The sequence below is a fragment of the Apostichopus japonicus genome, chromosome 17 (assembly GCF_037975245.1).
Source record: "Apostichopus japonicus isolate 1M-3 chromosome 17, ASM3797524v1, whole genome shotgun sequence".
Taxonomy (NCBI): Eukaryota; Metazoa; Echinodermata; class Holothuroidea; order Aspidochirotida; family Stichopodidae; genus Apostichopus; species Apostichopus japonicus.
The window spans coordinates 12547092-12572508 of NC_092577.1; the positions used below are offsets into that span (position 1 = coordinate 12547092).

The 25417-nt window shown below is 36.0% G+C and overlaps 3 protein-coding genes across 9 annotated transcripts in view; 2 read left to right on the top strand and 1 right to left on the bottom strand.

Annotated features, from left to right (window-relative positions):
* Positions 1-25417, bottom strand: part of LOC139954973 (TAF5-like RNA polymerase II p300/CBP-associated factor-associated factor 65 kDa subunit 5L) — a 76829-nt gene that overhangs the window by 36520 nt on the left and 14892 nt on the right. The window contains exon 5 of one of the 7 annotated variants that reach the window (XM_071955055.1): positions 12-3370. The exons of 5 other annotated variants lie outside the window; for them this stretch is intronic. In XM_071955055.1, coding sequence (XP_071811156.1) covers positions 3354-3370 — 17 coding nt within the window. In that variant the 3' untranslated portion in view covers positions 12-3353. Of the gene's footprint in view, positions 1-11; positions 3371-6867; positions 7205-25417 lie in introns of those variants that run through there. One more of the 7 variants, XM_071955053.1, reaches the window with a different exon arrangement.
* The window catches only part of LOC139954959 (uncharacterized), a 116035-nt gene that overhangs the window by 4648 nt on the left and 85970 nt on the right, over positions 1-25417 (top strand). The gene's annotated exons all lie outside the window — the stretch shown is intronic.
* On the top strand, positions 11790-25155 carry LOC139985036 (uncharacterized). The gene is made up of 9 exons (XM_071999215.1): positions 11790-12089; positions 12611-12671; positions 14919-14988; positions 15148-15316; positions 17363-20379; positions 20700-20762; positions 21188-21256; positions 22573-22644; positions 23286-25155. The coding sequence occupies exons 2-9, from the start codon at positions 12651-12653 to the stop codon at positions 23507-23509; spliced, it is 3705 nt and encodes a 1234-aa protein (XP_071855316.1). The 5' UTR covers positions 11790-12089; positions 12611-12650; the 3' UTR covers positions 23510-25155.

A 25417-nucleotide genomic window follows, 5' to 3' on the forward strand; every position in this document is an offset into this window, starting at 1 on the left:
TTACAAATTCTTATATTATTATGATTATTATTATCATTAATAGACTGATAGTTAACAGCCAAAATGAATTTACAATACTAAATCTAAAACCGTTCCTTTTATACATTCAATAATCACCATTTTATTTTATTTGAATCAGAAAATAACTATGAAGATGGAACACAATCTTTGTGAGGTTTTCAGAAATAATAAAGTTTTTTAAAGTTAACATTCTGACTAAAAGTAATAAAGATATCATGTACAATAGACTGAAAGTTAACAGTTAACATTAATTTACAAGACTAAATCTAATACCATTCTCATATACATTCAATCATCACCATTTTATTTTCTTTGAATTAGAAAATAATTATAAGAGATGTTGCTCAGTCTCTTGGAGGTTTTTTAGGAATAATAAATTTGTCTAACGTTTATTGGTAGATATCTAACAGCTAACCTTTACAACAATGAAGGTGAAATAATTTTCCATTTACCTTTATATTCATTAAACAATTACAAACCTTTCACCTCAGTAAATCGTTATGAAAGAATGAAGGCAAAGTTTACATTAGAAAATTCTTTATGAAAGAATAATGGCCTTGCTAGGATTAACATGTTCAGGTTTGAAAAAAGAATAAATCTTGGTAAACTAAAGGTACCTACAAACAATGTGGTGATATTACATTAGGTCTTAAAATTGATACCGATAGAGATTATTGTTACCCACGTCCAGTCAGCTAACATTACAAAAAAAAACATTAAAAACAGAAACTTTATTTAGAAAATAATAACAAACGAAATGATCTCATTTGATTTATTAAACATGTCGTCAGTCCTTTTTGAGTTTTAGCCCAATAACTAACTTCTATTGTTATGTTTAGCATGCATGTGCATACAAAGATCTTAGTCGTAGCCTGGACTAAGAAAGCTCTGATCTTGCTAAGCTATTACAACTTCTGATATGTGGTTGTTGCTGGTATTGTGATGTGTGCATGCATGTGTGATCAAAGATCTTAGTTGTAGCCTGGACTAAGACAGCTCTGATCTTGCTAAGCTATTACAACTTCTGGTATGTGGTGTTGCTGGTATTGTGATGTATGCATGCTTGTGTGTACTCAGATCTTAGTTGTAGCCTGGACTGAGACAGCTCTGATCTTGCTAAGCTATTACATCTTCTGGTATGTGGTTGTTGCTTCTAGTCCTATATATGCCATCAAATAATTTATCTGGTAGCGCATCGCAAAATGCAATGCCAAATTTGCAAATTGCTATACAAGTGCAAAGATGTGCAGCAGTCTTTGCACAGTGGAACCAATGTGTTTCATAAGAGAAAGTTCAGAGCCTATCAAACTAATACATACAATTTGAACACTAAGATAGATTCCCTGTTTGCATGGACTTGTGTACAAAGATCTAAGTCATAGACCACTAAGACAATCCCTTAGCTAAGCTATAAATCACAGTGTTACGTTAACTTAAGCTATGCAGTCATCTGCCTTAATTCTTGGTCATTGCGTCGGTCCCTGTTCTTGAAACAGAACAAAAAAGAGAATGTCTTCAGAAATGCCTTTCTGTAACGAGTGCCAAATATGTTATAGACAATTGGGTTTACACCACTGTTAAACAAAGATAAATAAAAGAGTGGAAACACCCAAGGGTTTTCAAAGTCGTAAAACAAAAAACCCAAGTCCAAAATATACCGATGGTAAATTATATACAAATCGAAAAAAATTATACATATGAAGAAAATAGAAGAGTTAATAGCAGCCATTTTTGTCAAGTTTCGCTGTACCTTTAGATTTTCTGTTCTATTTACTTGACCTACACTCAGAGGGTTATACAGTATCATGTATGTTTTTATAGTCAAAATTAGTGAAGTTATCAATGTGATGATATCTGGGAAAATCAGAGCCGGAATATGTGTCAAAATGTGCGACTCAATATTAATCAATGTGTATTCTACAGCTATTACAGATTCAGATAGACCAGGGCCCATATCTTTGGATAATATCCAAAGGAAAGCCTGCATGGTAATGTTCCAAAACATGACGCCACCTGATACAACACAAACTGTAACAGTTACACATCTAAGTTTAAACCTATTTCTTGCTGCGGTTGCTGTTTGGATTGGCTTGCTTACAGCCAGGTATCTGTCTCGAGAGATTGCAAGGATACAAAGGTCTGACAGAATTTGAAGCGGACGATAATTGAATGCACCAAATGCCCCAATTTCGTTGTAAATACTTTTGTCATGAAAGAGTACAAACAACATGGAGTCAAATACCACACCAACAGAGAAACAAATATCAACAAATGACAGAGTCATTAAGTAAACACTCAGCGATGTTTTCCTCAGGGAAGGATGTTTACTCATAGTTATCAAGAATATACAATTAGAAAATATTGCTAGGGGTCCCATGATAAGGGAAACTGAAGAAATGGAAAGATTGAGGTTGAGGATCCATATAATATGTTGAAAATAATTATTGTAATAAGAGGAATATTCATAATTGGATGTAGAATAATTCAAAATATAATCATAAATTGTGATGTTGTTGGCATCTTCCATATCTATTTGTCGTCAGAATAGGCTATGTATACCTAGATTGCCGGAACTACAATCTTACAGTAGACAATATATCCTATATCAGCAGACCATAGCATACAGTAACAGACCATAACATGCAATAGCAGACCATACCCTATATTAGTAGACCATAGCCTATATTAGCAGACCACAGCTTACAATGTGTCTTTATAGTTAGCTGTAGCTTGTTATGATCGTTAAGTGCATTTAATTGACAACCAGTTGATCATCAAAGTTACCTTCGTATTAGTTTGCCCCCTTTCTGGTGTTCGTCGTTTGTAGGGTCTTCCGTTGGTTAGCAATTTTGTTAGAAACCGGTAGAGAAAACTAATGTTAGGAAGACTTTGAAGACTATGAAGACTTATCCAATAGTATCAGTCCCTCAGCTGGTAGAGCATTATGTATTGTTCGACTATGATACAAAATTGGAAATGCTAGATTGTCGAAACTTGTATTGGTAACGGCCTCATATTATGTAGTATTGCTTCTGATTAGGAAATGTTGATCGGTTTATAGAGAAGTGTACCGATAAACCTGTAGAATGAATCGGCACCAAGGTATGCTCTGTCTTCATACACACGCAAAAGAATCCGACTTGAAAATCAAATTATTGCACAGTTTGTTTCCATTTGGAAAAAAAGTTGTAATTAAGCAATCAAGCACAAAATATAAGATTTGTATAGCTTTCCAATGGAATGAATCTTCTTCCTGCTCATCAAAACTTCCCGAGTCTCAGAATTTTTCATCGATAAAAAATCTTGAAGCGACTGCTAGTGTTAATAGCCAATCACCACTGGTCGCACTCTGTCTCCAAAATTAAAACACATGAGTAGTCAGTCTACACACCTTTTACTTTAAATGCAATGTCAATTGGCTAGTCCTTGATTACTAGACTAGAATCAGGAAATTTACTCAAGTGCAAGCCGGAATTGAAAGTATGCAAATCATTATTAGCAACATTTGATGTCCTGGAACTAACCTGGACCTTACTTCAGCACTTGATAAGACTACTGTTAAGCGAACAAGAACATTATGAAGAGCTATTCATCTGGTCAAGAGTTTTTACCTTCAAACTCAATTTAGAGAGGATTTCAGCTCAGAGCAACAAATGACTTTGAAAATGCATTGTCAATTCTAAAAACATAATCCACTGTCAAGCCAATGATGACTTCCAGAGTACCCATGATATAAATTTGATTGGTATATTTTTGCAGCTGGCTTATAGCCCAAGCGTATTAGCCAATGAAAAATGATTGTGTGAAGGAAGTAAAGACTATCGCTTTCAGAAGTACCTTTTTTTTAGCACACATTCTCAATAAGCTAGGTTTGAACAATTTATTCGTGAATTAGGGCAAAGGTTAGCAGTATAAAAAAATGCTGCAGGTCATCGTGAGCAAGTTACGGTAAAAACATGAAGTTTTATGCAATACATGGCTGCTTCTTTCACCTACTGTAGTCTTGTGCCGATATCCCTTTAGAAGCCATATTACCTTACCTTGTATATAAATTAATATGAACCACCAGAAGCTTCTATAAATTGTAATAGGACAGAGGAAAGGCAATCAACAATAACCAGAACTGGCCCATTATCTTTTACACACACAGTAGACATAACAGTGTTACTTTAATAGTGTGTGGACAATGATGGATGGTACTTGACAAAAGTTGATGGAGAGCAACAACTTTAATCTATGTTCTAGTTAGAGGAATTTTATGGTCTTTTGATATTAGTGAAACAGAGAACATTATCTGTGGACGTTGAGGCCTTAATGTCAGCAAGATATGTTAGGGACGGGAGCCGTCTAGGTATTACATTCCTAAAAGCTGTAGAAATTTACATCATAGAAACCATAACACATAATTACATCTCTTGTAATGTAAAACAGTGCTTCTTTTGTAGGGTGGGAGGGGATGGGGGAGCTATTTAGCAGCAGGATTTTCTTTTTTGCGGTTGGTTTCATTGATCTCTGGTATCAAAAGTCCCAGTGGACAAGGCCATATGTCTCTGGTATTTAAATTCCTAGTGGACAAGGCCAATGCGATATGTACCTCTTTTATGATAACATGAAAATTACCTAGCTTGACAACACCATCTTGAATTTTGAATCTTTAGAGAGGGTTGTAGCTCCCAGTTTTTTGACAAACTGTGTTCATGTTTGTTTAAATTGCTTGTGGAATCCTACATTTTTTGCTTTTTCTTGCCCATGCAGATGTAAGCAAATGACATCATAGTAGCACAGAGCATAAACATGGAGGCCATGTATTGTGCACCTATGAGATTATTTGAAGAAGGAAATAATATCATTTACATAAGTACCTGGATTTTTATGTAAAAGAATATGAATGGCAGGATTTTGTTCAGAGAGATATTACCAGCAGAATGTTGCCTTTTTGGTTCTGTTTCGATGCAACCATGGTAACGTCTGAGTAAACTTTTGCCGAAGGGACTTTACAACTCATGATATTTGAGTAGTAGTAGTAGCTTCTTGCATAAACATGGAGGCCATGTATTGTGCACCTATGAGATTATTTGAAGAAGGAAATAATATCATTTACATAAGTACCTGGATTTTTATGTAAAAGAATATGAATTGCAGGATCTTGTTCAGAGAGATATTACCAGCAGAATGTTGCCTTTTGGGTTCTGATTTGATGCAACTATGGTAACGTCTGAGTAAACTTTTGCCGTAGGGACTTTACAACTCATATTATTTGAGTAATAGTAGTAGCTACTTGCATAAACACGGATGATATGTATTGCGAACCTTAGAGATTATTTGAAGAAGGAAATAATATCATTTACATAAGTACCTGGATTTTTATGTAAAAGAATATGAATTGCTGGATCTTGTTCAGAGAGATATTACCAGCAGAATGTTGCCTTTTGGGTTCTGATTTGATGCAACTATGGTAACGTCTGAGTAAACTTTTGCCGAAGGGACTTTACAACTCATATTATTTGAGTAGTAGTAGTAGCTTCCTGCATACAGGAGGGGCTGTGAGATGTTCATCGATGGGAGGCACACCCAGAGGGACGTAGAAACATGTATCTTTGAATTAAGGGGACAAACCACAGAATTATCTATAAACCAGTTTTTGACAAACTGAATTCTCTTTCCATTCTCTAGCCAAACTTACTTTGCAAATATTAAAGCATTTGTAATATTTTAAACAAAGAAGGCACAAATATTTTACCAAATATGGAAGCTTCGTAGGTATATATCTTTTAAATAATGTTCTATGTTTGTAACATGAAAGCCAATAAAAGAACATGTTGTATGATTTAGTCATTGTAAAGGTTTGAAAGCCAGGTCATAAAAGCATTCTACATATTTAGAAGATTGCTGTAATGGAATAACATCGTGAGTGCACACAGTCTTTGTGAGGTTTCAGAAATAATGAAACTCTGTCAGCTACACATACTAATTATACCAAAAAAATATATATTAAATTGAATAATATAAAAGAGGTCATATTTTTGCCATTTAACAATAAATAAAAATCCTAAAAATGTCTACATTAGAAATTGTTTACAAAGGTATGGACAAAATTTCATACATAGAACACTTGCACCCCATATTCAGAAAAAGAAGCCTAGTTTTTAACTGAGAAGGTCAAAATCATTTGAGGTTGCAAAAGATCAAAATGTGAAAAACTTGTAAGCACTATATCTCAATATGTATTTAAGTCTTAATGAACAAGTGCGAGGCATATATGTTTCTTGTATTGAAAGTCGATCCCATTGGACAAGGCCATATGTCTCTGGTATTTTAATTCCCAGTGGACAGGTCAAAGCAATATGTACCTCTTTTATGATAACATGAAAATTACCTGGCTTGACAACAACATCTTGTAACTGAATCTTTAGAGAGGGTTGTAGCTCCCAGTTTGTTGACAAACTGTGAACATGTTTTTTTTTTCATTGTTTGTGAAATCCTACAATTATTTTTTTCATGCCCATGCAGATGTATGCACATGACATCATAGTAGCAAATTGCATAAACATGGAGGCCATGTATTGTGTACCTAAGAGATTATTTGAAGAAGGAAATAACAATATCATTTACATAAGTACCTGGATTTTTATGTAAAAGAATATGAATTGCAGGATTTTGTTCAGAGAGATATTACCAGCAGAATGTTGCCGTTTGGGTTCTGTTTTGATGCGACTATGACAACATATTAGTTAACTTTGCCGAAGGGACTTTAAATTCATGTTATTTGAGTAGTAATAATAATAATAATATTAATATTAATAATAAATTACATTGATATTGCGCTTAATACAGCGTTTCAAAGAGCTTTACAAAGTAGGAAAGAGTCAAAGAAAACAAAAGAAAAACAAAAAACTAGGAATTAATCAGAAATGTTTAAAGCTGTCCCTTAAATAAAAAAAGGAGGGAGTATCACAAACATAAAATGGAAGAATTTTTGAGAAAGGGAATTGAATACTAATTAAAATTTTCCGGTTGATTTATCAGGTTGCAATGTCCGAGCACCAAACGGAGCAGACAAAACAGGCACCGGTGGAATCTGTTCGCCAGGTCATGAGTGTCCGGTTGGGTCACCCCCTTCCGACCCCCTGTCATGCAGGGTGGCATACCAGGTGGTACCAGATGGAAGAATGTGAAATTTGTCCTGCGGGTAAGTTAAGAGCTCTCATGAGAATACTGGAACTGCATTAAGGAGGAGAACTATAATTGATTGTCATAATTAAATTGAGTAAACTCACCCACATTTCCTGAGTGTAGTAGATAATAGGTATTTTATATCACCTCTTCTGTTTCTTGAGGCAGTTTAGGTGATGCTCAAATTTTACGGCTCACCATCTTTCGTTAATCTTGGCAATTAGGGTGAAAAATATATTGTTCCATTTTATTACCGGTCACTTTAGGAGCTATTAGGTTTAATATGCCTATTAAATCATAGGTGAGAGTTAAATGTATGTATGTATGTATGTATGTATGTATGTATGTATGTATGTATGTATGTATGTATGTATGTATGTATGTATGTATGTATGTATGTATGTATGTATGTATGTATGTATGTTTTCACATTTAGTGCCTTATGGAGACAAATTTGAGCATACAACTATCCTTATGGCGACACAAATCCTTGTGGAGACAAAAAGTAGGTCTCCACAAGAAATAGTTTTCCCGCTAACTTCTCAGACCACCACAAACCTACTGGAGACGTTTGAGAAAGGTCACCATAGGGATACCCTTGTGGAGACCATCATAGGTATACAGACGATGTATACAAACAAAAACAAATGCTATGTAAGTGCTAGGGCGCCCTCATTTCTTAAGCCTCCACAAGGCTGTTTAAAATACTGCACAGTGAACTGTCAGTTGGAGTCTCCACAAGGTCAGTTATACCGCCCTTGAATACTGACCACAAAATGAGGAAGAGAGAAATGGTCAAGATAGCTCTCACCAAAGTGAGTACAATGTTTAATCATTTTTTTGTACCATTTAAAGTTGCACCATTTTTGAAAGTTTACTTTCGGAATTTTATATCATTCTGCAAGGCCGAACAACATGACTATACAGTCAGTTATATTAAGTAGTAAGTACCAGTTCTGCGAAGGCTACCGCAGTTCCACAGGATCTTGGATTGAAAAAAAAGACCTAGCCTACTGTATTCTTCCCTTGAATAAACCAGGAACAACAGCATTGTATTCTCATTTATGCCCAAAGCTATGTTTGCATGTCGAGGGTGGGAGGAGGGGGTGTCTTTCATGTGTAACATTATTCCACTTATTTCTGTGCTAACTACATGCATTGTAATTTGTATGTGTCTCGATTGGCTTTGGACATAATCTGATTCGCTCTTTAACAACTGTTCAGGTTAGATAAATTTAAAATATCAAAGAGTGTTTGACAAAGCCATGTCAACACATTAATATCTTCAACGGAATTGAGCAGAAATAAAGACTCAATACTAGACCGTTCTTTTTTATGTTTTTTTTATTAACTGCAGATCACAAGTTTCAATTATTTTTTGAATTTATATCAAGTCACTTTCTTTTTCTTTTCAGCCTTTCTTGCCCCATCCTACAGTATTAGCTGCATTCTCCAGAGGGATTGCCCTGTCAAAGTAAACCAAAATACTTATTCGTGAAAGAATGCAAAAGATGCATTAAACAACTTGTATTACAAACATTGTTGGGAATAACTTAGCATGTTAATGAGGAGGAGAACTTGGGTTAAAGCAAGTCGCATGTTAAAACAGACACTATGAGGCTGTTTGAACATTACAATCAGATATTTGATAGTGTGTGTTAACATACAGTGGCCAAATACTGTATTCATTACTTCCTACTTACACAGTTAGGGTACATGTAGAATATCCAAACCAAATACCCAAGACTAAAAAGAAAAGTGAAGAGGAGAGTTCCAAGTACAACAGCGATTATTGTAACATGTTTTGCATCTCTTGGTTCTGTGACTTGCACCAACGAAATTGTGCGCCTCACTGGATTCATTCTTGCTGTTGGAATGGACTAAATAGGAGACAAATGTATATAACAAAATGCTGAAGTTCATTACTCGTTGGGAAAAGAGATTTTTTTACCAGGGGCTAATGTGAGTTTCTTCATATGAACATTTCCAGATTGAAAATTGTGTATCTGACATTCAAGAGTTTGCTTTCTGTATAAGAGAGTAACTTCCCATTGGACTTGTGAATGCAAACTGTAGGAAAAGAAGATGGTAGGGTAACAGATGCAACATGTTAGGGGCTTGCTGTTTCAGCACTTATTGATGAACCGTTAGAACACATCAGATGATTAGTGATTTGGTAAGCAAGCTATTCAATAACTGAAAATATTTAATTCCTTTTGTTAATAACATGTGAAAACTATATGAAGGGCACATAGCAGTATGGCACAATTATTGTGAAACTTTGTTAAGGCTTGCAACCACTTGGTCTTGGAATTTGGGTTTGGAGGTAAATGTTTTACTTCAGTGATCAGTTTTTGTGTGTGTGTGTGTGCAGTTTTAGGATGGGTTACCGGTTATCCGAGCAACATATTTGACTGGTTATAATTTGAAGTAAATATGAAACTGCACATATACCTACTGCATGTACAGGCCTTTGAGCCACTACAGTTTGTGAGCATTTAGCTTTGTGAGATGCACACATGATTGTTTATACTTCTTTGCCTCAAATGCAGTTCAGTATTAATTACATAGGTATTTTTATTTTAACATGGGATTTAAGAATGCAAACAATTTGTAATATTTGGTATAATTAAGTGGCATTATTGTGAAACAAGATATATAAGATTACTAGTTAGGTAGAGTTTCTCTTCAAATATTAAACACTACCATTACTATTGTTATGGGTTGTGCCTTTAGAAGACATTCTATGTAGTCTTAGAAGAGGTAGGGTGAGAGGGAAGATAACGGTCATGAGCTGAAATAAAGAATTATCACACATACTTTGCACCTTCCTTGTAAAGTTCTTTCTTCTTTTATTAAAACCTGTGGTCCTACACTCCGCAGCTGTACACTAAGGCCTATATAGTCTTCTATGCCTTTCAGTAATCTTGCACATAACCAGAAAATGATAGGCCAGCCACTATACCTAAATGTTATTATTTGGGCAGAACAGCTAGTTCACTTGGCGCATATAGTATTACTCAACAAAAATATCTCACTAAACCTACCTTCCAAGTCTTTAAAATGTGTACTATCTTAATTGATGAAGCCAAATGTAGCATGAGAGCCGTCTGGAGACATGTGTTTGGCCTGTTTAGTGCACAAGCCTCCACGAGACTGGTCTATATAGAGTGTTGAATACACTACTGTATATGTAGAGCACACAGGTCATTATAATTACTCTGAGTGACAAAGTGCATGGGGAACCCCCATTTTTTTGGACAATAATCTGAGAGGGCAATTAAGGGCAGTGGATATGTGAGAATAACACTTTTTTCTTTAATGCTTTCTTTTGATGGACTGCTGATATTCAAGAGAAAGAAAACAAACAAGCACTTAGCATATAGTGAAAAGTTAAGCCTTTATCAGTTTTGCAATTTGCCCCAAATGTAGTACCACCTTTTCAAGAGTTATCCTGCAACTTTACCTCAATTGTTAGCCATGCAAATCCCAAAATTTTCAATTTTTAAAGGTTAAGGTTACTCCTTGAGTGTCTCCATTTGGCTCGTAAACATATGGGCAACATCTGGCAGATGTAGCCAATAAATTACTTTTATTCCATTTAATTTCCTCCTCAGTCATATATGGCTCTCCCTGGCCTCTGGCCACAGTTTCAATCTTTTCATACCATGTAGGCCTGTGCATGGACAATCTGAACCCCCCCCCCCACCCTTAAACAAAGAAAGAAAACATCATTGAAATCCTTACATATGAGTTTGAATTGTTCAATGGATTCAGCTGCCAATGACTCAAGCTCAGCTATGACTGTGATCTATACTGTAAGTTGTTGACTTGTCAAGAAGAAGCAGAATGCACAGATAAATACATTGCTTTCATCTTTTGATGATATGAACATTTTTTTTTTCAATCTGACATACTAATGAGATGCAGCAGTACCTGCATGGTGATAGCAAGTCTTGAAAAAATTACATATAGGTATATATTTTACTATGGTCCCTGTTGACCCTTACAATCTTTGACCAGCTTTAAACATAAAAGGCTCATGGGGCTCAAAGTAGAACACCCGTACACACCAAGAATCAAATTCTACCAAGCCTCACTTCTTGAGAGTTAGTTTTTGCAAGGTTATTTGACCCAAAAAGCACCTGTCCAAAAAGCTAGCAACGCGCTTTGAGGCTGCGTGACCATATTTGAATGGGGATGATAACTATAATCGTACCTTGTTATTAGTTTACTGGCACCGACAGCGATTTCAACAAAATGTGTTCATCAAATTCAAAATGCAGATCGTACTGTTATGTACATGGCATTAAAAATCCACACGTGTATAATAGATGTAATGTGCTAGTACGTTCACTGGTATGCTGCAACGTTACACCGAAGAGGGAACTCCAGCAGGTCTCCAATAGGAAAACCCATAGCAATTCCCCTGCGCTCTTCATGTAGCGGCGGAATGTCACAACAGTTACTTCCCATACCCCCGTTGACTTACTGTTAGGCCATGTTTTTCTTCACCGATAACAGTGCTTTCCTCATTTCATTACACTTTGTCTTAAACATCTTAAGAAAGGTGGAATAAATATCTTCATATCTCAGTGGTTTTCTAGTTTCTATTTAGTGTGGCACAATCGGACTTTGGGGGTTAAAAATGTAGAGCTACGCAACATAACACTGGCCCTCCTCTTTCTCTATATTGAATATGCATTACAAATGAATGACAGATTCTGTACATTTAAAACTATTGTGATTGGTTAAAATTCTCAATCGGACCTAGAGGTAACAAATGAGAGTTACCGTTAGAAAATATCGACCTTCGTGCCCAACTTAGAGAGACGCTATTGTAAACGCCCGACTGGAAGAGGAAAACCTGTTACCTATTTGTATTTTCTTTTGAGGTAAGCATTTTATTACAGTGTTTGTTAATGAAGCCCTCCTTACAAAAGTAGGAGCGCATATCCTGTGATGTATGCTAGATAGATGATGCAAATTGTAATGTAGTTAGCCTAGGTCCAGACCGGGACTTAGCCTAACATATCACCAGCGTACAATGCAAAATGTAACACTAAGTAACAGGCTATGCACAACCTTTGTGCCATGTACGACTACGAGTAATAACACTATAGTAGCAAGTATCACTCAGCAACAATTGTACTTGTAAAGTACAAGCCATGTAAGGGAGATATGCCTAGCAGTAGTACCCACATGAGTGCACATGAGTATCAATGAACACATTGCAATTGCCATATAAAGTCCTAATGCATAACATCTTCATATGGTTAGCACAGCTACGTGCAATGCTGATGTTTACTGTAATAGCACAGTAAGAAAATCCTGACTTGATTTGGCACACCCCTTGTAATATTGACAGTGTTTTTTTTACGTTCTTTTAATGTACAAAAATGTTTCACCATTACAGGTAACCATGATGGTTGACCATTACTAGCCTAGAGGTAACAATGAAGACTCGTGGAAAGAGGGTGAGTAAATACATCAATCTGTAATATTTTCAATTTAGCTGTCTATTGCTTAGGCATATGAGCCAGGGAGTTGAGGGGGACTGCAGCCTCTTCCTCCTTGGAGTTGGGCAAAGCAAATTTCTCTGGCAAATGACTGGAAAAGCCAGGAGAAATCTCAATAGGTGGGTCATGATTTCATTTGTGCTTTGTTTCTGTAGAATTTTCTGTTCTGTAGAATTTTTAGGTTATATTTATATATAAGTGGGTACAATGCAAGAAGAGAATTACCTCTTCAGGTTGTCATAAACCAAATTTTTCATCCATTTTTCCAAGGAGATTTACACCTTTCTGGAGCAAAATTTGCTAGACCACCCAGATAGAAAAAAGCTTTTGCTATAGGCCTATATGCCCTATGGTATTAGTTAAATTTTATGGTATTTTAAGTTGCTAATTCTTGAAATTCTTGTATTGAAGCTAATTACAGCACATATTATCTTGGAAAGTTATCCATGATTTCATAATCAACCTGTTATGGTTGTGAAATTACCTTTTTCTTAAGCAGTATTGGTAGCACAGCTGTAGCCCTGTGTTTATAGGTTGCAGAAAGGACAACATATTTTGTCTAATTTACATCATTTGGTGAAGATTTACATTTCATGCAGTTGCTGTCTTATTTGATTGTGGTATAATAAAACAAATATATATAGATATATTTCCTCTCATAGTTGTAGCTACTGTATACATTCATGTCAGCGTAAATATTGAAATTCTCAAAATTATTATTTTTTCATTCATTCATTTCATAAAAGGATAGACTGACAAAGCAACATATGGGATCTTGAGATTATAGAAGGGATTTAACTAAACATGAAAAATAACAAGTGGCTTTAACAAAACGTTTATTCTAAATGCAATGGTTTAGCGATGAATGGTTTAATTCAAGTTGAGAGCTGAAATTTATTGTGGTAAATCCCGTCTTGGCAACTTTTGACATGCAGCATTTGAAATCAAATTGCTGGAATCATGCAATCCTGCGGCTAATGCAAACCCTGCCTTAACATATCTCGTTATTTTATCCCATGCATGAACACCCAGACCATCTTAATGCCTGGGGTTCATTTAAATCAAATGCCTCAACACATTGTGTACAATATATTCTGCTCTAGCAGTTTAGTTGTGCTAGGGTTTCCAGCAGAAACACTCTGAAAGTAAGTTAACTTTCAACTGTGTTAGCAAAACTGGACCCATCTCATTCTCTCTGTCACATTTCAAAGATCCATTAACTCACCATTTGTTCATCACATTAAGCACAAGAAGCACATTATTTTTGGCAGAGGTTACATGTTATCTAGGGTCAACAATAGTGAAGACCTTATAGGCTACTTCAAGTCATGTGTAATATTTAGGTGTACAGTACCACTTTGACTTACAAGAAGCTTGCAAATTTTAGTGGAGGTCAAGTTCATTTGGGGTCACAATTCAAATGTTTTAAATCCTAAGACACTTGATATCTCATTAAGGCATATTTGATATGTACATTTAGCTCAATAGTGGTTAACTAGTCAAACTTTGTTAACAAATTGCCATCTCATATTATTGGTATGTGATTATGCCATGTTGAATGTGAAGCTTTCGGTGTAGGTCAAAGGGCATAGGGATCAACAGGAGTCAACATGTGAAAATGTTTGTTAATTTAATATTCCATGAATGTATCAAGGAGGAATTCTCATGTTTAGTTGCTGAGGTACTAAATTGAGTAGAATCATCTGTATGGGTTATGGTTTACCCCTCTCATGTATTGACCCTGAATTATCTAACAGTGGTAGTATATTACATAGTTTGCCAATTAGTTAAATTTCACAATGCATCTTGTGCATTCACCTTGCTGAATGTGAGAAAAAAAAAAAGTATGCAAAAAGAGAAATATGCAAGAATTGAATATAAATTTGACCAGATTGCTAATTTGAATCCCTTGTACATTAAATTAGCTTTAGGGCCTTTCTGTATACTTGCACCTCGACATTGTGTTCTGCACAAGCACAAACAACTTGCAATAAAGTAAACTGGCATGGTGGCTGGAGCCCATTTCGGTGCACCCTAGCTACTTTTGTACATGCAGTGCAATGCACATTGTCTCTCTTGACACTGACATACTGTTACATGTATCCATATTGTTGAACACATGTTAGAGCTTTAATTTGCAGTATTCAGTAATTGTGTTGTCACTGTTTGTGTTAACTGTTGATATATCTTTTAATCTTCCCAAAGGATACAGATGTACCCAACTATGAGCAGGATCACCCTGGTCTTGAGAAGAAGTTCATCAGTGAAAGGATTGGTGAGTGCTTTACTAGTAATAACATACATGCATGGCTAAGCAACAAGATATTTTTAGTGGTATTAGAGAAATTATATATTGGACAGTTGTGCTTGTTGTTATTCATTTTTAAAGGAAATTGTTCATAGTTTTTTTTTTTTTTTTTTTTTTTTTTTTTAGGATATGGAGTGTTTGCAACACAATCAATTGAAAATGGGGAGTTCTTGCTGCAATACAAGGGGGAGAGAATTACAACAGAAGAGGCAGAGGAAAGGGAGGTTGATTACATAAATCGTCAGCTGAGGCACTGCTATCAGTATTTTTATTCTGATAGAGGCAAGACATTATGGTAAGTTCAGTTTCTTTTCATAGTTTCCTGTCCATGTCAGCCAGGCTGATCTGTCAGTGAAAAGTCAATTAGTCTGCTAGCCTAACACCATTTGACAGTTGGATTAAAACTACAATTCTGTTTGAGTTAGGTGTCATATAAAGCTCACTTGATGTAGGTTGGTGCAAGTCAGTTTCCAATTTGTACTCAATACTGAAATATGCCAGAAGTCAAACAGAAGTCTGAAGAACTTTTGCTAATGGATCAGTTACCTTACTTCATCCTTTGAACTATGTTGTTGGCAAATTTTGGGTCGAATTGTGAAAACCGTGTAAATACAATATCTCAAGAAGGAAAGCTTGAGCATACCTCATGTTTAATGTGTAGGAGTACCATATTGAGGACAAGAAGCCTATTGATTTTGGTTGAGGTCAAAGGTTATTTGGGGTCAAATTGTAGAAAACCTTGTAATCACGCAATCTCAAGAAGGAAAGCTTAGACAGACCTCATACTGTAATTAGTGTGTAGAAGTCACACATTAATACAAGAAGCCTAGTGTTTTTTTAGGAAGTCAAAGGTCATTTGGGCTCACCAGGGGTCAACTTGTGAAACCTTGTAAATACGACATCTCAAGAAGGGAATCTTGGGCAGATTTCATATTTGGTTTGTAGAAGTACCACATAAAGTACAATAAAGCCAACTTGATTTTGGTGGAGGTCAATAGTCATTTGGGTCACCAGGGGTCAAATTGTGGAAACCTTGTAAAATGTTGCAAGAAAGGAACCTTGGACAGATCTCATATTTTGTTATTAGATATGCCATATCAAATTTAATTAACTTCATTCCCCTCTTACCTGCCAATCTTCACTAAGGCACCTTCCTAAACATAAAATCACAAGGGTAGCTTTGGACAGATCGCATATATTTGGTATGTAATTATACCACATTGAGTACAAGAAGCCTAATGTTGGTGGGGGTCAGTGGTTGTTTGAGTTCTTGAGGGGTCAAATTGTGAAAAAAATGTCTTGCACAACATTAAAGTAGGACATCATATTTAGTTTGCTGATGTATCACTCTTAGTACAAGAAGCCTGTTGTTGAGGTCAATGGTCATTTCAGGACAGCCCGTGCCTTTGTGAATTTATTGTTTGTCACAACACAATGCGTTGCACTGTAATAATAAGATCAAGTATGTTGTACACCCTCAGTATACATTACATCAGATTCATGAAGAAAAGTGCTTATGTTACATCATTGGTAGCACAATGCATTTTTGCATTCTGGTTAAGGATTAGTGTTATTTCACTGTGAATTATTAATGATCATGATTTTGAAATAATCATGTCCTCCATGATTAGGTACTTGTTGGTAATAATTGTAATGATACAGGTATTTATAAATAGAGTATTTATATTATATTAAAAGTAAGGTATTTATCAGTAGTAGAGTACTCACCATTCCGCAAGATGGCGCTCATGCTTTGTAGCGCCTGTAAATTCCAAATGAGGAACACAATTAGTAGCTCCTGTCAGGAGCTATCAAGGCAATTATCTACAGCCATAATACAGTGTGTAGTGTGCTATAGACACACACTTCAGTACTACATAGGGGTGCTAGTGAAGCAATACATGAACTTCTTTAAAACTCAAAAGAGAATCTTTGTCAGTCGAGCTTTAACTCATCACATTGCAAACAAGGTGATATTTGTAATAATATGAATCTCTTACTTGTTGACTTTGTAGTTTTTGAAAGGAATTTGGAAGGGATATATGGGAAGGGCTTTGCTTATTTTAATTTAAATTAATTGGTCAGGGGATAAGGCTACGAGAAGCTTACTGTTGGGTTTGGGCAACAGTAATGGTAGTGACAGGTCTATAGGCATTGTGGGAGTTACCACAACAAAGAATGAGATTTTGAAGGAAGATATTCATGGGAGACTTTTCTCTTCATTTTGTACATGGAGAAAGTTTAATTCATTGGGCATAAAAGGTTGCCTTCCTTTAATGATTGCAATCATTTAATGAAATACACAATAATTGTACATGTTTTTTAATTTTATATCTTTCAGCATTGATGCAACCCATGTGAAAAAGTCACTTGGAAAATTTGTTAATGATGAAAAACCCCAAAAAGCAAACTGCAGAATGAAGAAGATAATTCACAATGAGGAAGTTATTCTCTGCTTGTTTTCAACAAAGGAAATTAATATTGGTGAAGAGATACGGTATGACTATGGTTTAAAAAATCTTCCTTGGCGAACAGACAAGGATGGCAAGAGTACCCAACAGGAAGTGCAGGACAAAACTGAAGACAAACTGGATATAGAGGGTTGTGAACAATTACCTAGTATGATGTTGCTCAACACAACTCTTCACAGGGAAGATGATGAGGAAATTGTTGAGGGATCTTCCAATGAGATGTTGAGAGATGTTGGTTGCAGTAAATCAGATCAAGCTTGTGAACAGAATAATAATGCAAAAGACCACTCACAGCAAGAAATACTGACCACTGCTAAAGACACTATAGAAGAAACTGGTGACAAACCTGATAAAGATGGTTGGGAACAGTTAACCAACATGGCGATGCATAATACAGCCCTTCAGAGAGAGGATGATGAGGAAATGGTTGAGGTATCTTCCATTGAAGATAGTGGTGACAAAATTTCAGATCAAGCTTGTAAGCAAAATGCTAATGCAGAGGACCACTCACAGCAAGAAAAATTGGCCGCTGCTGGATACACAAAAGAAGAAACTGGTAACAAACCTGATAAAGAGGATAGGGAACAATTACCTAACATGGCGATGCATAATACAGCACGTCAGAGAGAAGGTGATGAGGAAATGATTGAGGGATCTCCCATTGAAGAATGTGGTGACTGGAAAGCAAATAAAGCTATTGAACAGAAACCTAATGCAGAGGACAGCTCACAGCAAAATCAGACATTAGATACTAGGTCTGATCTGGAGAAGGAACTTGCTAAGATAAGATCCATTCTTAGAGATACACAAGTGTTTCCTTTTATGGCAGCAGAGGTAGACTGTGAAACAGCCCTATTAAGTGATATTGAAAGTACTCATGAATATGAAGTTGCTGATGACATGAGTGATGCTTCTGAACATGAAGCCGATTCAGATTATCATCCAGACCCTGGTGATTCAGATAAGAACAGTGATCTTGAAAAGGATGATGACACATGTGACTTACCCAAAGATGTCCCTGGGACTTCAGGGACATGTTACAATAAAGTGATTGATGCTAAAATGGATGCAGGCTGCTGTGAAGACAATTCATCAGGTTGTGAATGGGAGCAGTTGGATGATGAAGAACAGCAGGAAGAAGAAGTCCATGTCAAATGTGCTCAAAGGAAACAAACAGAGAAAGGTTCCAAACGAGTCTACGATAAAAGAAATGCATGCTTGTTTTGTGGGAAGTTGTTAGAAGTTGTTATCGGTCGACACTATCTAAGTCAACATAAAGATGAAGTTGCTGTTGCACAGATAATGGCACTGCCTGTGGGATCAAGGGAGAGGAAAGTTAAACTAGACCTTCTGCGAAACAAAGGAAATTTCTTTCACAATGAAGAAGTGATACAAACACAGACTGGGGAGATAATTTTGATGCGAAGACCATCAACTGGAGCCTACTTTGACTTGGATGATTACGGCCCCTGTCCACAGTGTTTGGGATATGTTAGTAAGGATGATTTGTGGAGGCATGTGCGGTATAGATGCATTGCCAAAGAATCAGAATTCAAGGGAGAAAGTAAAAAGAGATCACACGTTCGCATGGAAAGTGACATCCTTATGAAACGGTACAATGGAGCAAGTGACAAATTGAAAAGAATGGTCTTATCTTCAATGAAGAGAGATGAGCTGTTTGATGTTCTTAGCAACGACATACTCATACTTGAATATGGAAACCAAGTGCTTCGCAACCAGCAAACCAGAAAGCATATTGTGTCCCAAAAAATGAGAGCACTTGCTAGTGTCTTACTAGAACTAAGGAAATCTGATCCTAATGGTGGCCAGAACATCAGTGATTTCATAAAACCATCAAAGTTTGATATGGTAGTTGAGGCAGTGGAAAAAAGATGTGCCATAGTTGACAATGATAATGGTGGAAGTTGTCAGTATAAGTTTCCATCATTCGCTATAAAGTCAGGGCATGACTTGGTCTGGATCACAAGAATCAAGCGTAGCCAGGCAATAAGGCAAGGTGATGCTGAAGCTGAAGAAGAAGCAAACAGATATTTGCAACTTCATCAAGCAGAATGGCATGTGAAAGTTGCTTCAGCAGCTGCTTCCACATTGAATGTAAGAAAGTGTGAAAAAGTAGTCAGCCTCCCAAGTGCTTCTGATCTGAAGAAAGTTTCTGAGCACACACGATCTCAGATTAAAAGTTTGACCAGAAAACTGATGAGTGCTAAACCTGAGTTCAGAGATTATCGTCTATTGCAGAAAATGACCCTAGCAAGACTGATCGTCTTTAACAAACGCAGACCAGCTGAAATGGCAAAATTGCCTGTAGCTTCCATCTTAAACCGGCCGCAGTGGGAGAAATGTCAGATTGATGAATTAGCTCATAATCTAAATGCTTTGGAGAAAGAGCTGTCTAAGCGGTACCAGCTAGTTAAAATTGTGGGAAAACGTGGCCGTCCAGTCGCAGTTATTATTCCATTAGAATGTTCTGAATCTCTTAAGTTGATCATTGATCAAAGGGAATCATTTGGCATACCAGCCGGCAACCCCTATGTGTTTGCTAGGTCTACTTCAGCATCATTTCTTGATGGAGGAGAGTGCCTTTCTGAAGTAATTACTGGTCTGGATTTAGAAGCACCAGAGACCATAAAGAGCACCAAAATGAGACAGTATGCTGCAACTGTCTCACAAGTCTTAAGTCTTGGTAGTCAGGAGGTAGAGTGGCTGGCAAGCCACCTTGGTCATGATGTGGCAATTCACAAGCAATATTATAGACTCCAGGAGTCAACAGTTGAACTGTGCAAAGTTTCCAAATTGCTCCTTGCCATGGATCGAGGCAAAGTTTCTAACTTAAGAGGAAAGACGTTGGATGAAATCAGTGTTGATGGTAAGAATTTATTTAAGTAGTTCAATTAGCAGGAGTAAACTACTTATGACAAGAAATGTAAAGAACATCTTCTCTGATAAAATGACTTAATATGCCAGTGTTACTTATACTAGGTTATGTTCACAAACTGGATTTATTCAGCATCCATGACTCTAGGTCAGATCAGTGCAAGCATATTAGTACCTTGACCATTTCAGTGAAAAAAAGGCTGGTTTTGGCTGGCATTCTACCTAATTTCTCTAAAGGTTGCCTCAAGATTGCTTTGGCTACATTTTGTAATCAATTATAAGACAAATTTTTTGAACTTCACAATCCAACAGACATTCCTGTGTTTGAAGATGAACAATTTGAAGAATCTGCCGCAATGCATCAGCTTGAGGGTGGTGAGTCTCTTTTGTATTATGTTGCATGTCTTATCTAGACATCTCATATTAAAGGGTAGATATATCAGAGAAACAAGGTAAACTATTTCTTGGGTATACTTTCTTGTTACACAAAGCTTACTATATAGGGCTGAAAGGAATTGTCATGTTGGTAAACATGGCAAATGAAAGTATCTGTAGAATTGAACGGACATAGGCATCATATTAAACAGATGTTCAAAGGTATTGCCTGTAATTAAGGAAAAACAACAAACCAACTCTTACTTAACTCTCCAGACCCCCATTTGTTCTCACGTCTTTCAGGGAACATTGGATGATAGATAACGTGTTCCGAATAAGTAGAATTGTTATTACTTTTAGTTGGGTAAACTTGTGACCATTGCTTATCAACTAATCTACACATTTGGCATTTGTCTGTCTTATAGATAACCATTCAGATGAGGAGGGGAAGCAGAGCCATCATGATCCACCTGTACTGGAAAACACTTCCTCTGGTGAGTTTTTTGTTGAGATAATGCAAGTGATATCTGAGACTTATGTTGTATTCCAGCCCTGCCATTTAAGATAAAAAACATAAGTATGTTAATCTTGATCTATATACCACTGGATGAGTCCATATCTTTGTTTCTTTCATGGGATTCAAATGCAGCCAAACTCACATACTTGTCTATTTGACTCCCTAGGTATGTTCCGCCTTCGACCAATACCTTTATCTTGAATTAGTGCCAAATCAATCCTTACCAAAATAGGTTTTATTGATACAGTTTTTAATATTTTGAAAACATTTACAGTGCAGTTCAGTTCAAAAGGGACTACAGAAAGATGAGTGCGATTTATTACCTTAAGCTGCTTTAGTGTGCTAGGCCAGGATCCCAGCAAAGGATTGTGTTACCTTGCACTCAGAACAATACCGTAGAAAACTGATTAATAAATTGCTATTTATAGTCATCAAGGAACTTATGTGGCCTCACAAAAACCTGACAGGAGGACATGGATACAGAGCAAGCGTTTCTTGCAGTCCATTGTCCCGATAGGACCACATATTTTGATGTTCAAATGAGGTGAAAGTATTCTTAGAACCGATGTTTCGGAAGATATTTTTTAGTTATTAACTTATTGCCCAGACTTAAACCGTTCCAAGAAGGGAAAAATGTAAATACCATGTAGACATGTAACATTGATGGACTTATCAAATGTAATATGGCACCCTTTCTGCCTTTTATTTATAAGTTTCTCTGCTAGAGCTAGAGATCATAATTGAAAGAGTGAAAATTGGTTTTGAAGTTTAGCCTTGTATTGTATTGGCACCCATTGACAATTACTGCAAGGCAGTTGTACAATATTGGCCATATTTGTTGAGTAACACCGAATGTTGGTATCTTCTGTCTAAAGTTGCCTCTCATTTGCAAGGAATCACTTAGTTATTTGATTTTCTGGTTTATTTGGTATCATATTGCACTTTTTGTCTATGATCTTATATAAAAGCCAAGGTATCGAGGACACAGGGTAAATTATTAAAAGCAATTTGCCTGGAATACAAAGAAGCTACTGTATCAGGCTTCATGAAGGAAATGTCAAGTAGATGCAATTTGGTAGAAATGAGGGAACATAGGCTTGATATTTAGCAGATTTTCTGAGGCATTGTCTAAAAGGAAAAACCACAAACCAATTTGACATCTGTCCTGTTACTCAACTCTTCGTTCACCCACATGTTACCTGATTGAAGTAAAATTGCTAATACTTTTGCCATGCAAACTTATAACCATTGTTTTTTATTAACCTAATCATTTGGCATTTGTCTGTCTTACAGATAACCATTCAGATGATGAAAGGGGGATACAGGGCTATCAAGATCAATTGGTACTGGAAAACACCTCATCTGGTGAGTTTTTGGTAGAGATAATGCAAGTTATATCTGAGAAAGATGAGTGTAATTTAAGACCCTAAGCTGGTTAATTGAATGTCCATTTTTTGGATCCCAGTTGTGAGGTACCCTTCTCAATGCAAGTCTTTGTGCACTACATACCAACATTCAGTCACTCCAAATTCGATAGTGTCAAGGACTTTCAAATCCCCGCTGGATTCTATCGCCTATATGAGTATTATCCAGCCAAGGGTTCCTGTTTGGAACCAACTGGAGTCCAAGATGGCCCCCACTTCTGCCATGACTGACAATTCAAATCTTAGCTAGGCTTTTGCAACATCATTGTGCTTGTTTTGTTGTGAATTCGTAATTTTGTGATTGAAGGCATACTTAAAAGAGTTGACAAATTCCAGTGTGCATCAGGTATATCTAGTCAAACTTTTTATGTCATACATACCGACAGGGAAGTGTTGTCAAAGAGAAGCCCTGGTTATAGCATTTTAGAAGAACCTATAATTACTCGTTAGTGGATGTGTATATATATTTATCATTTAAAAAGCACTAGAGGGAAGGAAGCAAGTTCACAGAAAATGTTTTTTATTCATTAAAGAGTTTCACCAGGTTACATAAACTTTGCATTTTACTATTACCTCCTGCAGGTAAACGATTTTTCCGAAAGCAAAAGAAAAAAGTCCCTTGGACATCTGAGGAAAAAAAGATTATCTTCAAGCATTTTCAAAAGAACATAAAGCAAGGAAAAAACCCTGGCAGAGATGCCTGCAGGTCTGCTGTTGAAAAATTTCCATGTCTCGCCAGAAGGACTCCTGACAACGTAAAAGACTATGTCCGGAACCAAATTGTAAGATTGGCAAAAGGAATTTAAGTGAGTTCCTGCTGCATATGGTCAATAAGATGAACATTATTTTTGCAGGCAAAAACAGGTATTGCATGTTAGGCAAGTGAAAAAAGCTAAATGATTCAATATAAATCAGATCAAATCAAATCATATTTTTGATTGCATATGTTTATTGGCCTTGCTTCCTTCTTAAGGTTACTGCTTAATTTTTTTTAGCTGAAGAGCTCAGTTTTAAGGCAATATTCATGTCTTCTTGCATTCTTAATCTGTTCCAAAAGAACATTGGGGAAGGCAGAGTCCCTGGCAGATATCACTCCTGCTCTCCCTACAATATAAAGAATATGTTTAAAGGTAAGATGTTGTAAGGTAAGATGGTAAGATTACAAGGAAAGGAATATAGGGTTACCAAGCACATTAAAGGGAGAACAGTTTCCGACTGAAAACGCTGCTGTATCAGGTCAATAATGCACAAAAAAAAAGGAATGATTTTATCCAAATGACCTGTTTGTGTTAAATGTAAATGTGTTTCTGATAGAAATGTTTGTTTAGTGTGGTTATTAGGAAATGAGATCAAAAAGAGATACAAATCTGTATCATAACTTTTAAGGATTTCTTTAGATTGAGGAGAGCTTTTACAGTATTTTGGGAAGAACATATAAGTGAGGAGATTTCCTGGTGGATAGGCCTACTGCATCAGGTCAGTCAGATGTTTTTGTACAAGCAAAGAACAGTGTGAGTTATGCAAAAGAAAAGGGTTTTATTTTCATGAATTTTTTGTCTTAAACAGTTCTTTACTTCCGATAGCAAATGTCTGTTAGTTCTTTTTAGGAAATGAGATTTTAGTCAGAAACCAAACTTTAAAATCAGTTTAGCAAAAGTGCTTCATTTATAAGAAAATTTAAAAACTTATTTGAGAGGTATTTAACAGTACATGTTGACAAGAACAAAGTTATTTTGAGAGTAAAGGACAGGCAATATCAGTTATCAAAAAAGAGACATGATCTTCTTTAAATTACCTTTTTGTGTTCAATATTTCTATGTTTTAAAGCAGGTGTTTGTTGAGACTACTTAGTAGGTAGTGAGATCATCAAAAAGTTCCAAGGTTTAAACTCATTTACTCATAAAATCAATAAACTCAGTTAAAAAGCTTCATTTCTGGGTAATTTTCAAATCATACTTTGTATTTTGGTTGTGTTATCAAGTTAAACAAATGGCTTTCCCTTTTAATGTTACTGTTGACAGTATTACAAGGCTTAGTTTCATCAAGGAGAATAAATAACAGAATTCATTTATGTTCCAATTCGTACAGCTGCTGATCTTTGAGAGTCAGAGGGTGGGTGAAAAAGATTTGAGATGTTAACCACGTGTAAAAAAAATCTGAAGAAAAAAATATTCCAGATGCCAAGTACCTGATAATTTCGGACATCGGAAATTATGTTGGTTCATATTTGCTGTACTAGTGCATGTGCTCCTTCTTGTTATATTCAGTGAAAGGTTAGCAACAGTGAAGATATTTTAGTTTTGATGCAACTAATACACTAATGCAAACATGATGGAAATCATGTTCCATTATCAAGACCAAAGTACATATTTGCATTCTATTTTCTTACCTCTAATAGAGTAAACAAGAAAATGGTGTCCACTGTCATTTTACTTCTGTACATTGATTTAGCCCATGTTGTTTTGTCAGTATTACTGTTATTATGTTTCTAGTTGTAAGTTCAAACTTCAAATTTTTAGAAATATTTTGGACATTTGTTAACATTAATTTAACATGTTGTAATGTTTACTTGTTTTAAATAAATGGTGTTCATATATTGTCTGTCCCTTTTCATATTTGTATGCATTTCTGTTGAAGGACCTGAGAGAATATGCCCGATGATCAGGGCAATAAACTGTAGTTAAAAACTGAACTTTGTTGTTTGAGATAAACTA

What these genes read in the sequence shown, in the direction of transcription:
- LOC139985036 (XM_071999215.1), top strand. Translation starts at nt 12,651, where the DNA reads ATGAAGACTCGTGGAAAGAGG. An exon ending in TGAAGACTCGTGGAAAGAGG is followed by an intron (nt 12,672 to 14,918) that starts GTGAGTAAATAC and finishes ATCTTCCCAAAG; the next exon opens with GATACAGATGTACCCAACTA. An exon ending in ACTGGAAAACACCTCATCTG is followed by an intron (nt 22,645 to 23,285) that starts GTGAGTTTTTGG and finishes TACCTCCTGCAG; the next exon opens with GTAAACGATTTTTCCGAAAG.